This window comes from Lutra lutra, chromosome 18 (assembly GCF_902655055.1).
Source record: "Lutra lutra chromosome 18, mLutLut1.2, whole genome shotgun sequence".
In the NCBI taxonomy this organism is placed as follows: domain Eukaryota; kingdom Metazoa; phylum Chordata; class Mammalia; order Carnivora; family Mustelidae; genus Lutra; species Lutra lutra.
This window is the reverse complement of record NC_062295.1, coordinates 31,842,879-31,857,079: the sequence shown is the minus strand read 5'-3', so window position 1 is coordinate 31,857,079 and position 14,201 is coordinate 31,842,879. Positions and strand designations below refer to the sequence as shown.

The window sequence follows — 14,201 nt, the reverse complement described above, 5'->3', positions numbered from 1 at the left end:
GCCTCTAGTTGCTGATATTTGGGGTAAAAAAACAGGAATGTTTCTTCTTTTCCATTGACAACGTCTTGTGTTCTGTCGTGATGGTCAAGGACGTGCAACCACGTGACCTTCCTGCGCGCAGGGGCTCTGGGGCTTCTTTTGGGCATGGCTTTGGTTACTGAGTTTGCTGGTTCAGGCACGCCGAAGCTGGGTGCTCACTGGAAACAGCTTTCTAAAGAAATTACTCTTTCCAGGCACCTGCATGGCTCAGTCGGTGAAGCATCTGCCTTCGGCTCAGGTCATGGTCCCAGGGTTCTGGGATCAAGCCGTGCGTCAGGCTCCCCGCTCCCAGCAAGAAGCCTGCTGATCCCTCTGCCGCCCTCTGTCTTTCATAAATAAATAAATAAAATCTTGAAAGAAAGAAGAAGGAAAGAGGGAGGGAGGAAGGAAGGAAAGGAATGAATGAATGACTCTTTCCAACGAGATGTTCTCAGCATAAGGACTCGCGGGGTCTCCCGAGGGGGCCGTGTCCTATTGCATCTGTCCGTGCCCATCCAAACACAGGGTCCGATCCTGCTTTCTGTGAGCTGAGCACACGGTGGCATCTGTGTCCATGTGTGTCTGTCTCTCAATAACGTCCCCCAGCACAAGCGCTCTGCTTCGAGTCTTTTACGGTTTAGACCCGGACTCGGAGCGGAGTCTGGGGCGCACCAGCCCGGCTGCACGCGCCCGGTACATTTCAAGCCCCCGGTGGAGTTTTCGATCTTAAGGGCTTTGGCTGTGCCTGCAGTCATGGTTGGGAGCACCGAGAGGTGCCAGGAGCGTGCGACCAGTACCTCTGTGTGGTTCTCTCAGGGCTTCTCGGTGGTTCTCGGTGGCAAAAACCCACGCGAGCCCTTGCTGGGAACGCCTGGGAGGAAGAAACGTCCCACCGGCCAGGGAGCCGGGAGCTGAGTCTCGGCCGGCGCGGCACGAAACGGGGAAAGCACCAGGGCAGGGGCCCGGTGCGGTCTGTTAGCCACCAGGCAGCCCTGCTTTTGACCTTGCTGTGGGTTACAGGACACAAACCTGAGACGGAATCTGTTTATCACGTGGGGATTCGCGCCATCCTTGACAGTCCGAGGTGAGCAAGATGGATGGTCTGCCAAATCACTCCCTCGCATGGGTGAATCAGGGCAAATTTACAGTACAATTTCTTTGCTGCTTCAGATACAAAAATAACATTTGCTGGGTTTTATATCCAGTTGTGTGATGACCTGGAGGTGAGCAGAGAGAAGAAATCCGATTTGTAGGATTCGTATTGCCTTAAAGATTTGTATGGATCGTTTCTGCTGTTTGCGCCTCTTTTACATCTTTCGCAAACCACCGGGTTCTGGTTTTTTGTTTTTTGTTTTTTTCTTTAAGCCACATTTTCGAGGCTGAGGACACAGGTTTATGAGACAGTGGAACTCTGTTCCTGCTTAGGACAATAAACGGGTTTATCGGTTGAATTGCAGTGTTTTATTTGGGATTTTCTCCTCCCGGGTATGTATGCGGAAGAGCCCTTGTATTCGGAAGACGTCTCCCACACTCTTGAGTTTAGGGTAGGCTTTTATCCTGGATGTGATATATCCAGGAAAGGACACCCCATGTCTGTGGCCATTTGAAACAGTCATTACTCAGCGTTAACATTTTTGTCTCGTCGTGTAGCGAGTGTTTGGGGGGGATGCCCATGTGTGCCAATGTTCCACGAGTGGGCTGCTTTCTGAGACGTATCATCTCTCTGGGGCCAGAGAACCCATGTGACGACACCTGGCCTGGCCCTTCACATGACGCTGTGCGGTCTTACCCTGTACCCTGCTTGATGGGGGGCAAGGGAGACCATACCAAACCCCAAGCCACTGGCAGATTTTACCTCATGGGTAGGGCCATGGTGCTAAATGATTCCGTGCTTTCCTCCCAGACACAGCCTTTCTCTCTCTGGTAATTAATTAGGAAATGGCCAAAGCCTTTCTTTATTCCAGACATCCCAGAACTAAAATGGATGCTGGGTTTCACGGGTGATGCTGACGAACCAGAAGCTCCCCAGCAGAGCTCAGGTGGCAGTCCCCGCTGGTCACCTGTGATGGGGCAGAGACCCTCCTTAAGAAGGCAGAGCATGGATCCACTCTGGTCCCATCTGTCCGGCGGTGGGGACAGCGTGGGTGGCATAGATAAACAGAGCTCGGCCTTCAAAAGCGCGCCCTGGGGTTTGACGGGAAACAGAGTGGGCGCTCCTCTTCGGTTGGTTCCCTCCAGGCTGGGTGCTGTGGGGCCCTCCCTCCGGGGTCACAGCAGAAACCCACATGGAGTCCCGGGACTCAGTCCTGGGCACCCCCCGGGGCCAGCCACCGAGGCCTTACATCTCCTCTTGGAGGGTCTTCCTCACCATGGTGGCCACCTGCCGTGGGCAGTCCTTTAAGAACCCACCCATTCATTTTGTTCTGGAAATTACGAACAAAATAAACTGGCAGATTATGATTCCGCCAAGGTTCTTTGGAATTCGGGAGTGCTGGGGTCCCATGGGATGGAATCGTGACTGCCAGAGCCCACGGTTCGTAGGCCAGCAGGTTCTCAGCAGGACGCCCTTGCACCGAGCCCACAGAAACCTTTCGTTTAACCCCCTGGCTAGGCTCCTGTGGCCGTTCCATTCTATTCTGTCGGAACGGGAGAGGTTTCTCCCCGCCGTAGTACCACACCTTGCCACGCCGTCCGCCCGCGCGGGTGTCGGACCAGTACCTCCTAGGTCAGGAAAGCAGACGTGCGCCGTGAAAGCCACCTCCTCTCAGGCCCAGACTGTCGTGTGCTTTAATTACAGAAAGCACTCCAAAGACCTCCGCCAGCTGCAGCCCTGCCCCCGAGTCACCGATGAGCTCCAGCGAGTCCGTGAAGAGTCTGACGGAGCTGGTCCAACAGCCCTGTCCCCCCATCGAAGCGAGTAAGGATGGCAAACCACCAGAGCCCAGCGACCCACCCGCCTCCGACTCCCAGCCCGCCACCCCGCTGCCTCTTTCCGGACACTCGGCCCTCAGCATCCAAGAGCTGGTGGCCATGTCTCCAGAGCTGGACACCTACGGCATCACCAAGAGGGTCAAGGAGGTGCTGACGGACAACAATCTCGGTAGGTTCCCTCCCCGGCTGCCAGGTCGGGGGCGACGGGTCGCTTCCTGTGGGTTTCTGGAAGGATGGGTGGAGGGCACCGAGGCTAAGCCTGCCAGCGGGCTTAAACGTTGATAGCTACCTCTAGGAACAGCTACTCTCGGAGCCTCCCCTGCAAATCTGGGACCATGGGGCCCTGGCTTGGGCTTGTGAGGGGCACCCCGCCCGGCGCCTGATAGTCCGGTATCGTCCCCACCTCCTCCCTGGTGCAGCCGCCTCCCTTCCCCACGCCCTCCACTGGGAGGCAGTAGGGAGCCCCTGTGGAACTGAGTTGGCCGCACCCCAGACCAAGGCCATCCGCCGTGTGCCTGCCCCAGCCAAGGGGCCCTGTGGCACACAGACACTAGCTGTGACTGTGGCAATAGCAGAGCATTTGGTCATTATAAACCTTTGTGCTCCCGTGGTGTAGTATTAACCACATGGGGTTCTCGTGGCTCAGGCACCCGGAACACGGAAACAGCCACTCCCCAGACACTTAATGCGGGCCTGAACTCACGACCCTGAGATGGAGACCTGAGCTAGGATCAGGAGTCAGACGCTTCACCGACTTAAGCCACCCAGGCGCCCCAAGTGCCCCAAACGATTCTGTCCTTACTTCCCAAGTGTCGGTGTCACTTAATGGGCACTGTTCTATGCGGCGCACGTTAAGACAACCCCGAAGAGCGGCTGGATTTTGCAGAGGGGCCTTGCGTGTCTGCTTTTCCCAGGGGATAGGAAAAGAAGGAAGTCGCAGGGAAGCTTGTGCGGTGACTGCACAGCCTGGGGGCTCAGCGGCCGGCTTGCCACCCCACCGCGTGTGCAAAACAGAACAAGAGAAAAAGTAACGTCCGCTGAGAATGCTTGTAATTAATTTAATTCGAAAAAGTGAAAATTTCAAAGAAATAAAAATGGCCACAATGTCCCCCATGTTCATCAATGATTGAAACGCACAGGGTCTCCTAGACACAGGACATGCCCTCCCTTACAGCCTTGTCACGTGTCCAAACCAGCAGGCCCGATAGAATACTGCTGCCCACTGCCCCACAGGAAGTGTCGTTTCTGTAATCACTGGCAAGCAGCTGAAGAAAACTTCTAAACCACTGAGAAGGGGCGCCTGGGTGGCCCAGTCGGCTGAGGGTCTGCCTTAGGCTCAGGTGACGGTCTCAGGGTCCCAGGATGGAGCCCCGCATCGGGCTCCCTGCTCAGCGGAGAGTCTGTGTCTCCTCTCACTTGACCTCTGTGCGCTCTTTCTCACTCTCTCTCTGAAATCAATAAATCTTTTTTTTTTTTAAATAAATAAACGAGCCACTGAGAAGTTGCGGGATCACAGCTGTGAGGTCGTGAACATTAAAATCTCATCCTTGGCCTTCCCATCCCCGTTTCCATCCTTGCGGGAGTTCTGGCTGGTGTCCATCATGTGCTGCCACAGTCGAGCCCCACTGGCCCGTGGAGCTCCCATCTTCAAGGGCCGGGAAGTGCAAATCCGGGGTGAACCTGCCCACACCGGAGAGAGGGGACTCCCTCCTCTCGGAGCAGGCAATTCCCCAAGAGCTCCTTCGCAGCGCCAGCGTGGAGCTGAGAAGCAGTCTCGCCGGTCACTCTAGCTGGTCTCAGCCGCCTCCCGTGCTGGGGTCTCTCAGTGGAGTAAAGGGCGCAGAGGGGGCCAAGTTAGAGCTGAATCATGCAGCTGGAAGGCCCAGGTGTCCTCTCGCCTCTCCAGGTGAGATCTTGAGGGGTTCCTGGGCCAGTCACTTGAAATCAGCAGCAGAGTGCGTGTGTGTGCACGTTTTATCAAGTAAGGGCCGGTAGCTTTCTTCAGGCTCTCAAGTAGGTCCGTGACCCAAAAACGACTGAGAGCTGCTGCTCTGAATCCTCTAGAAGCAATAAAAATGTCCAAGAATATTCATTTTGATCCCCCACCGCCCAACAAGGTGGGTCACGCAGATAACGAGCTGTTTATTACATCTATCACTTTGCTAAACACAGCAGCCTCCTTGGGAGGAGACAGGATTCCTTTGCCAGATGAGAATGAGAAGATTTTGTATGAAACAACCACAACAGAAACCTGGTAAGGGCTTAGGATGTTCATAGGGTAAACTAAGAATTTAAAATGTAGGGACACAGGTTTATGAAACCGGTAAACGTATCTATAAATTAAAATGATGCCCCAAAAAAAGATTCTCAAATCCAGAGTTTTCCATGCAGTAAATTTCAGCTTGAAGCCCGGCTTTTTACAAGGGGGTGCTCTGCCATTTCTCACACTTGCCCTGTGAGCACACGTGGCGGTGTTTCTGTCTCGAAGACGGGGGGCATGGACCTATCACCCACAGTCACCCTTCCATGGAGGGGCAGAGCTACTCTGGGCCCAGGAGTCACGTTTCCTACTCTGTGGCCCCAAACGCTGGCCTGTCTGATCCCAGTCTCCTTTTCCAGCTAGTAAGTCCTATTATTTGCGTTCTCCCATTCGGTCGCTCAGGCTGTCCCTGATTCTCATTTGCGCCTTCAAAAGTGCCGGCCCCTCTTAACCTGCAGCTGAATGGCTCTCAGAGAAGAGAAATTTTCTTTTCAAGCCTCTGGCGAACATGCCAGACCTGGGGCTGCTCAGCTCTCCAGAGCAGAATTCCCTCTGATCAGCCTGGGGAGCAGGCTGCCCACCACAGCCCCAGAGAAAAGGCATCGAGGAAGGGGTTTTGATCCCCTTTGAGCTCCAGTCAGCGGAGGCAGCTTAGACTGCGGGAATGGACTTTAGAATTGGAAATGGCCTGCTTTTCAGAAAAACAGAGCTGAGGGGCTCTTTCTCCTTCTCTTTCCTGCTGTGACCTTGGGTCAAGTGGCCTGTTTTCTCAGCAAGACCGGATAACCTCGCTAATCGTGAGAGGAGCCAGACAGCCCTGTGGTTTGAGGTTGTGTAAGAGTGGGCTCCCCGTGCGCCACTTAACCTCCCGGGCTCCGGCGAGGGATTAACCACCTCTGACAAGCGCAGCAGGTGTGTTATCCAGGCCTCAGTACATCCAAAGCTGGAGGCTTTTTTGAGAGAAACATCATCGTGTCCCGCAGAATGCTCGAGGAACACTGACTCCGTTACCGATGGAGCTTGTCATAAGTCTGGTTGAAGAGATGCTCCTTAATATAAAAGAGAGAGAGAGAGAGATTTTATTTATTAGAGAGAGAGCGAGCGCAAGCAGGAGAGAGAGTCCGAAGCAGACTCCGCACCGAGCGCAGAGCCCAACGCGGGGCTCGATCCCACGACCTCGCGATCACGACCTAAGCTGAAACCAAGAGTCCCCCCCTTAAGCTACTGAGCCATCCTGGTGCCCTTGAAGAAATGCTTCTAGAAAGTGCTTGCTCTGAGGCAGGACCCAGCTGACCAGACTCTGGGGCTTCACGCCCCGTGCCTGACTTTAACCTTGGCTCATACTTGTCCTTCCAGATGCTAGATCTCCGTCATGACATCTCTCTCGGTTCTGTTCCCAGGTCAGCGCTTATTTGGGGAGACCATCTTAGGGCTCACCCAGGGCTCCGTCTCAGACCTCCTCGCTCGCCCAAAGCCCTGGCATAAGCTCAGTCTGAAAGGACGGGAGCCCTTTGTCCGGATGCAGCTGTGGCTGAATGACCCCAACAATGTGGAGAAGCTGATGGACATGAAGCGCATGGAAAAGAAAGGTAAGCCCCACCGCCCGCTCTGGCCAGCTGCCTTCTTTTTTTTTTTTTTTTTTTTTTTTTTTAAGATTTTATTTATTTGTCAGAGAGAGAGAGGAGAGAGAGCGAGCACAGGCAGACAGAATGGCAGGCAGAGGCAGAGGGAGAAGCAGGCTCCCCGCCGAGCAAGGAGCCCGATGTGGGACTCGATCCCAGGACGCTGGGATCATGACCTGAGCCGAAGGCAGCTGCTTAACCAACTGAGCCACCCAGGCGTCCCGCCAGTTGCCTTCTTATCTGCAAATGTGCCATTTCTTGTGAGGCCTGTGCGCGGAGCTGGGGAGGGCCACTGATCTGTGGTCAGGCAGGGCAGAAAGGGGTTTTCAACGATCATCAACTGACGAGTACCTACAAAGACTGGAAAGATCTGTGACTTTTTCTCCCCAGCGGACTGAACCCAAATACATTTTAGCGTCAGGGAGGGGGCGCCGCGCGGTTCCTCATGGTCACCCTGGCAGTCACTGTACCCTGTTTCTTCTTTAAAGCCACCAAAAGGTGAGCAGCCCGGCGCTCAGTGGTGGCTCATTTGTTTCTTGTCTTTGCCTTGGCGGGTGCGTGGGGTAGTACGTGTCGTGCAGGTGTACCACGAGCCAGGGCCTTCCGTATCGTATCTTGTTGGTGAGATCATTCATAAACATGTTGGTAGACAGGGAAAACTCGGGTTCAGAGAAGCTGCGTACCTCCGTTAAGGTCACCCAGCCTGGAGCACGGAAGAGCGAATTCTCGCCAGAACAGGCCTCTCTGGCTGTTCCTTTATGGGCTGTGGGGCCGGGCGGGATTCAGCCCCCTTGAAGGCCAAGTGCAGCTCTTCTCTCCATGTACACTGGCAGCCTTCTCGAATGTTCATCAGCCTTCTTCTTGCCCTGGAGGCCCCAAAGCAGAAATCCCCCAGCGGGAGCACCTCAGTGGTACCAAGCAATGTCTGCTCCGTCTCCCGGGTTGCCCTCCCACCTGCTGCTCCTCATTTGTGGGTCCTGCCCTCAGAGGGCACAGCGCTGTAAGCTCATGGAGTGGCCAAATCGGAATCCCTTAGATGTGGAGACGAGGCACCACCCCCATGTGGCTGGGGCTCTCGTGACTGAGCCAGGGGCTGGGCACGGAGCCCAGGCTTACACCCTCTGAGTTCACCAAGAGAGTCTGCTGTTCATGGCCAGCCTGGTGGCACTGTTGTCACCCAGCCAAGGCAAGGGCCAGAGCTCCGGGAGGAAGGGAGCATCGCTGATGTCTCCTCCAAGAGCTCCATGGGGTTGGGCCTCCTGTTTGCCAGCGGCTGTGCTAAGGCCTCACGCAGCCCACCCAGTTTGGCCCAGTGTAGACGCGTTCTCTGGGAAAGCTGCGGCCCTGGTGTCTTGAGACTTGCCTGATGCTAACAGGCGGGAGCAGGACTCCAAAGTCACGGGCTCGCCGGCTCTGGAGCCGCTGCTCTCAGATGGGTGTCGCGCTTCCTTGTGCCCAGGGCCCGCCACCCTGGGACTGGTGGACTTGGGCCCGCCCTCCGGTGTGTAGACCAAGGCCCTGACATGGGCCACAGCCCTTTGGGCAGCCACAGGCGCCTGGTGCCACATCACCCCCAGAAGTTCTTTAACTTTCTACCTTGGGAAATTTGAAACAAAAAGGCAGAACAGTATCATGAACCCAGTACATCCATTACCAAGTTTCAACGATTTTCAGTGCCCACCTAAGCAATGTTAAGGCTTCTCGAACGCTGTCAAAAAGCAACGCCTGCCGCCTTGAGCTCGGTGTGGCAGCTGCTCCCAATGCCGGGGAGCCCGCTCCTGTGGTCAGCCCTCCGAGGCCACCCCCTGAGCAGCCCCCCACCCCCGTGACTGCAGGCATCAGGGGAGGGACAGCCCTGGTTCCATCACCCCCTGGTATGTTTCTCCTCGAAGGCCACTAGGGAAGAACCCTTTTCCCCACAAGTAGATCTCACGGGGCTTCCTAGTCCTGCACTCCTTCAGCACAGGCTCTGGGCGCCATCTTGTGTTACAGAAGAGTTACTGTTCGGCCAGGCCCAGGGCCCTCCTCACATCCCAAGGTCCCTAAAAGCAGCTGTGGACCCACCGTCTTCTCCCTCCCTCTAGCAGGGATGCTTCCCCAGACACACCAGTGGGTGAAACAGAGCATAGCACTGCTGTGATTTCCGCCTCTTACTGGTCATCCACCCCGATGGGGGCGACCTGCTGGGCACACCAGCCTGGGTTCTTTCTGGCCACTGACTTTTTTTATGTTTTTTGTTTTTTAAAGATTTTATTTATTTATTTATTTGACAGACAGAGATCACAAGTAGGCAGAGAGGCAGGCAGAGAGGGAGAAAGCAGGCTCCCTGTGGAGCAGAGAGCCTGATGCGGGGCTCGATCCCAAGACCCTGGGATCATGACCTGAGCCAGAGGCAGAGGCTTTAACCCACTGAGCCACCCAGGCGCCCCCCACTGATTGTTTCATATGCATTCCCTTTGGGGCAAGATTTGCCTCCTCAACTATGTTCCTAGATAGAATCCTAAAACAGCGGGCGCCTGGGTGGCTCAGTGGGTTGGGCCGCTGCCTTCAGCTCAGGTCATGATCTCAGGGTCCTGGGATCGAGTCCCGCATCGGGCTCTCTGCTCAGCAGGGAGCCTGCTTCCCTTCCTCTCTCTCTGCCTGCCTCTCTGCCTACTTGTGGTCTCTGTCTGTCAAATAAATAAATAAAATCTTTAAAAAAAAAAAAAAAAAGAATCCTAAAACAGCAAGTTAGTTCATGAGTTTCTGCCTCTGTAGAACGAGGCCTGTCATGCGGACTTCTCTAGGTTGTGAGCATCAGAAAGAACATGCCGAGCATAACCACCAGCACACGGAACCACTCAGCAAATGAGTTTTTTTTTTTTTTTAAAGATTTTATTTATTTATTTATTTGACAGACAGAGATCATAAGCAGGCAGAGAGGCAGGCAGAGAGAGAGGAGGAAGCAGGCTCCCTGCTGAGCAGAGAGCCCGATGCGGGGCTCGATCCCAGGACCCTGAGATCATGACCTGAGCCGAAGGCAGCGGCTTAACCCACTGAGCCACCCAGGGGCCCCAGCAAATGAGTTTTTAGAATAACTTGGGTCCCTTTAAAACAGACAAAAGCCTGTGGTGGCTCCCGGTCTAGACTGGATGAGAACTTAGACTCCGGGTGATCCCGCGTGCTCTCTGCTTCCTGCTCCTCCTGAACGAAAGCTTTGCTGCTTCTCCTGTTAGCTCCCGCGTCTTCTTGTTCTCCTTCCTTCTTCCTTCCTCTAAACGTCTCGTCTCGTCTCCACCGCGGTCCACCTTCTGCTTCCTGTTCCTCGCCGAGATGGCCCTTGAACCAGGCTGTTCGCGCGGTCTCCCGGACGCTCGTGCGCATGCGCACACCGCCTGGGTTAGCTCGTGGGCTCCTCTCCCCGGTGGCTGCGGATGAACCCCCACCACCCACAGTCCTCTCCTGTGACATTCATCTGTGACCCGGAGGTCAGGGCTGCCTGTCACGTACCGGCTCTGTGACCCGAGGCAGGTCATCTCACTCCCAGGCTTCTGTTTCCTCCTCTGTACACCATGACGGTCAAGGTCCCTCTCCTGGGGTGTAACTGGGAGGGTCGCTTGGCAGGTGTTGGCCGCTGCTGCTACAGCCGCTCCTCCTCCCCCCTCCTCCCTGCTGCTGCTTCAAGGAAATAATATTACGTCCCATTTTGCATCCGTCTTAAGTTGTAAGGAACTTTCTGACCATGTTCAAGCTAACCCACTAGAAAGCTCACTATGGAGGACTCGTTTGCTGGAGAAGTCTGCATGGCTTTTAACTTGAAGCGTAGTTGGGAACGGGCAATGCGTCAGGACAGAGGGGACGGGAAGCCCGACAGCACAGAGAGAACAGAGAGCTTGAACCTGGAGGAGTGTCCCCTTTCCTTGGCAGCTGCCCGCAGCCCCCTCCAGTCCTCCCCTGGTAAAAGGCCACGTCAAGGGCATGAGGACTCCGCTCCTTCCCAGCTCCTGGGCTGTGGGGCTGTTACCTGCTGCCCCTTCCAGGGCAGGTGTATGTTTCCTGAAGCACCCAGCCCCTCTCCCAGCCCCCTCCCCTGAACTCCAGGGCAGACCCCCGCCTCCTCGGCCCCTTCCAGCCACCGGGCTTCCAGTGCTCCCACTCTCCGTCACTCTAGACTTTTTCTCAAGGCTATGGCCCCCAGACTGCGGCCTTCCCCCATACCCGTGTCCTGCCCCATCCAGGGGGATTTTAAAACCCAACCCACCCCGTCTCGGGCCTCAAGTTCTCTGACCTCTTCAACCCTGGGCTTTTCTCCCCGAGTCTTGCCGTCACCCACAACTGCTCTACTTCCCAGACACCCTAATCGCTGACCACTTTCTGCTGTCCTTCCGTGTTTCCCTGGCTCGTTCGGCCTCCAGGCCCCCAATCTCCCATGCTTTGCCCCATCATTTTGCCTTCTGGTACCCTTACCTCCTTGTGCCAGCATCCCAGACTCCATGATCCATCATTCCAGGATGCTCTGGCCATCCAAGATGGCCTCCTCTCTCTCCACCTTCCCATTCCCCGTCCCCCAGCAAATCCCAGCCTCGGATTAGTGCGCCCTGCCGGCTCTCTCCACCCGCCCTCCTTAGCTTCCGGGACCGGGGCAACCCAGCTCTACATGGGTTGGTGCCGCCTTAGATTTGGGGGGAGCCCAGCTTAAGCGGGGGCCCTGCTCTTCTCCCCCACTCCCAGCCACCCCTTTCTTCCACTCTTCTCAAGACTCTGTCCCCATCACTTCAGGTCACCTCCGCTCCTGCCTCCCTCCTTCGGGAGAACGCGGGCCACCGGCTCTCCCACCCCAACCCCTGTCGGCTTGTCTGCACCTGCCGCCCCCGCCCGTCCTGCCTTCCGCAGCACCTGCAGGGATCCCCTCTCTCACCTGTACCCCCAGCTCTCTCCCCTCAGCTTTGGAAACACTGTCAGCTCGCTCTCATCTTTAAATCCGCCCTCAGCCCTGACTTGCCTTCTAGAAGCCATCCTGTCTCTCGCTGCTCTTTCTCATTTGAGCATCTTTAACGTCATAGCTCAGGCTCACTGCCTTCACCCGCTCACCTCCCGTGGAGTACTCCTCCTCCTGCCGCCTGGCTTCTGCTCCCACAGCGACACCGCGACGTTCACCACAGCCCCCAGTTCTGTCCTAACCGCTAAAGCTGCCCTCTGGGTCATCATCAGGCTCTCTGCAGCACTGATGTTATCGGTCACCTCTCCTCACTCACCCCTTCTCTCCCACCATTGTCCCCTCCTGTCTCGCTCCTGGCTGCTGCTTCCTGGTGGACCTCTGCCCGTGGGTGTCCCACAGGGTTCCATTCTCAGCCCCGGTCTTTCTCCTCGACGGCATAGATGGCAACCGCGGTTTCTGTTCCGGTGGTCTGAGAATCCCTCTCCCTAGCCCAGCTGTTCTTCTGAGCTGCATCCCTGCCTGTCCCATTGCCTACCGGACACCTCCCTGCGGGCGACTCAGAGACCCCCTCCAATTTCACTGTTTCCAGACGAATCACCGTCTTCTCCCTTCTTCCATGCTGCCCAGCCCAGAGAGCCAGCAGCCCCCTTCATCTCCCAGCCTGAGACCAGGGGGCTCCTCCGCTCTCCTCGGTCCATCAGGAGTCTGTCCACCAGTCCAGTCAGCTCTGGCCCTTACCACCTCTGCGTCCTCTGCTTTTCTCCAGCTCCTCCACCACCTCCCCGGTTCCAGTCTTTATCATTCTTATCTCCCAACTGAGGGCCTTCCTGCCAGCCCTCCCATCCGCCCCGTCCTCCAAACTTTCCAAAACATGTATAGTTGCTCATACCATTCCCCAAACTAAAACCTTTTCATTTCTTCCCACTGCATTTAAGGTCAAGTCCAAACGTCCTGCCTACCCAGACTCTGCCTGTCTCTCCAGCTCCTCCATCCCCCTCCACACCCCATGTGCGCACACACACACACACACACACAGACACGCACACTCTGGAACTGCCGTCTCGTGCCCCTGGGTCTTTGCACATGCTTGTCCCACTTTTTGGAATAGCCTCCTACCATCTTCTACCTCATCACCTATTTCTTTTGATTAATCAGTCCTTGGCCTTCAAGATTCTCCTGGGAAGCCTCCCTTGACCCCTCGCTGCACTCTGCAGGGGTCACCTGTACACTTCTCTGCATCCCCCATTAAGCCGTTAAGCAGGGACGGCCGGCGACCTCGCAGTACAGCAGAGCAGGTCCCTGATGAGTGTGTGTTGGGATTCCGAACAGTTCTAGTCCAAGTGTTTTGAGACGCTCTTTGGAAGGCAGGGCAGAACGGCCAGCTGGCATGATCTACACAGATGTCATTGTGAACCAACGGGGCACCGTGGTACTGTGGAGGGGGTTGGGTCCTTGGGCAGATCTCCCAGCGGGGCCTGCAGCTCAGTCCGCTTTCTCTCCCTCCCTCAGCGTACATGAAGCGGCGACACAGCTCAGTCAGCGACAGCCAGCCCTGTGAGCCCCCGTCCGCGGGCATCGACTACAGCCAGGGCGCCAGCCCCCAGCCCCAGCACCAGCTGAAGAAACCCCGAGTGGTGCTGGCTCCAGAGGAGAAAGAAGCTCTGAAACGAGCTTATCAGCAAAAGCCATACCCGTCCCCAAAAACCATCGAAGAACTCGCCACCCAGCTCAACTTGAAAACCAGCACCGTCATCAACTGGTTCCACAATTACAGGTACGGTCTGGCTCAGGCCGCTCTGGGCCCAGGGAATCAGGGCTCCGGGAGAGCGCGCCGTCCACCCTCGGGAAGCGGCTTGTCTGTCCCACAGACAGTGGCTGGGGACGGTGCGTAGGGATGACGCTCTGGGGACTTGGCCATGGCCGGCTGGGGGTTACTAAAAGCTTGGTGTTTGGTCGGTTAGTTGGCTTTTCAAAGTTTCATTAGAGTTTTTAACTCCCAAGATGTAGGATCACGTGGTCAGAGACCACGCACATCTGCTGTGGCCAGAAAAACAGTTATCACTCAGAAAGGACGTAGGCATCCATGGCTCCACAACAGCGAAAGTTTCTTCCTTTTTTTTTTTTTTTTTTTTAAGATTTGATTTATTTATATGAGAGAGAGAGAGAGCATGAGAGGGGTGAGGTCAGAGGGAGAAGCAGCCTCCCCACCGAGCAGGGAACCCGATGTGGGACTCAATCCCAGGACTCCAGGATCATGACCTGAGCCAAAGGCAACTCCTTAACCAGCTGAGCCTCCCAGGCGCCCCCCAGCAGAGGTTTCTTAGTGGAAACCTGGGGAGTCTTGTACAGCATTATCTTCCAAATAAATCTGAGTAGTTTTGTCATTAAATAAATTGAGTTAATGAAGATTTATTGAGCATCTACTAGATCTCCAGACACCGAGCCCAAGTGT

At 55.7% G+C, this 14,201-nt stretch overlaps 1 protein-coding gene across 10 annotated transcripts in view; it reads left to right on the top strand.

Annotated features, from left to right (window-relative positions):
• The window catches only part of CUX1 (cut like homeobox 1), a 358,424-nt gene that overhangs the window by 312,179 nt on the left and 32,044 nt on the right, over positions 1-14,201 (top strand). For 7 of the 10 annotated variants that reach the window (XM_047712794.1, XM_047712790.1, XM_047712787.1 and 4 more), the window contains 3 exons: positions 2,816-3,118; positions 6,610-6,798; positions 13,259-13,523. The exons of the other annotated variants lie outside the window; for them this stretch is intronic. In XM_047712794.1, the coding sequence (XP_047568750.1) occupies positions 2,816-3,118; positions 6,610-6,798; positions 13,259-13,523 (757 nt within the window). The remainder of the gene's footprint in view (positions 1-2,815; positions 3,119-6,609; positions 6,799-13,258; positions 13,524-14,201) is intronic. 10 annotated transcript variants of the gene reach the window in all.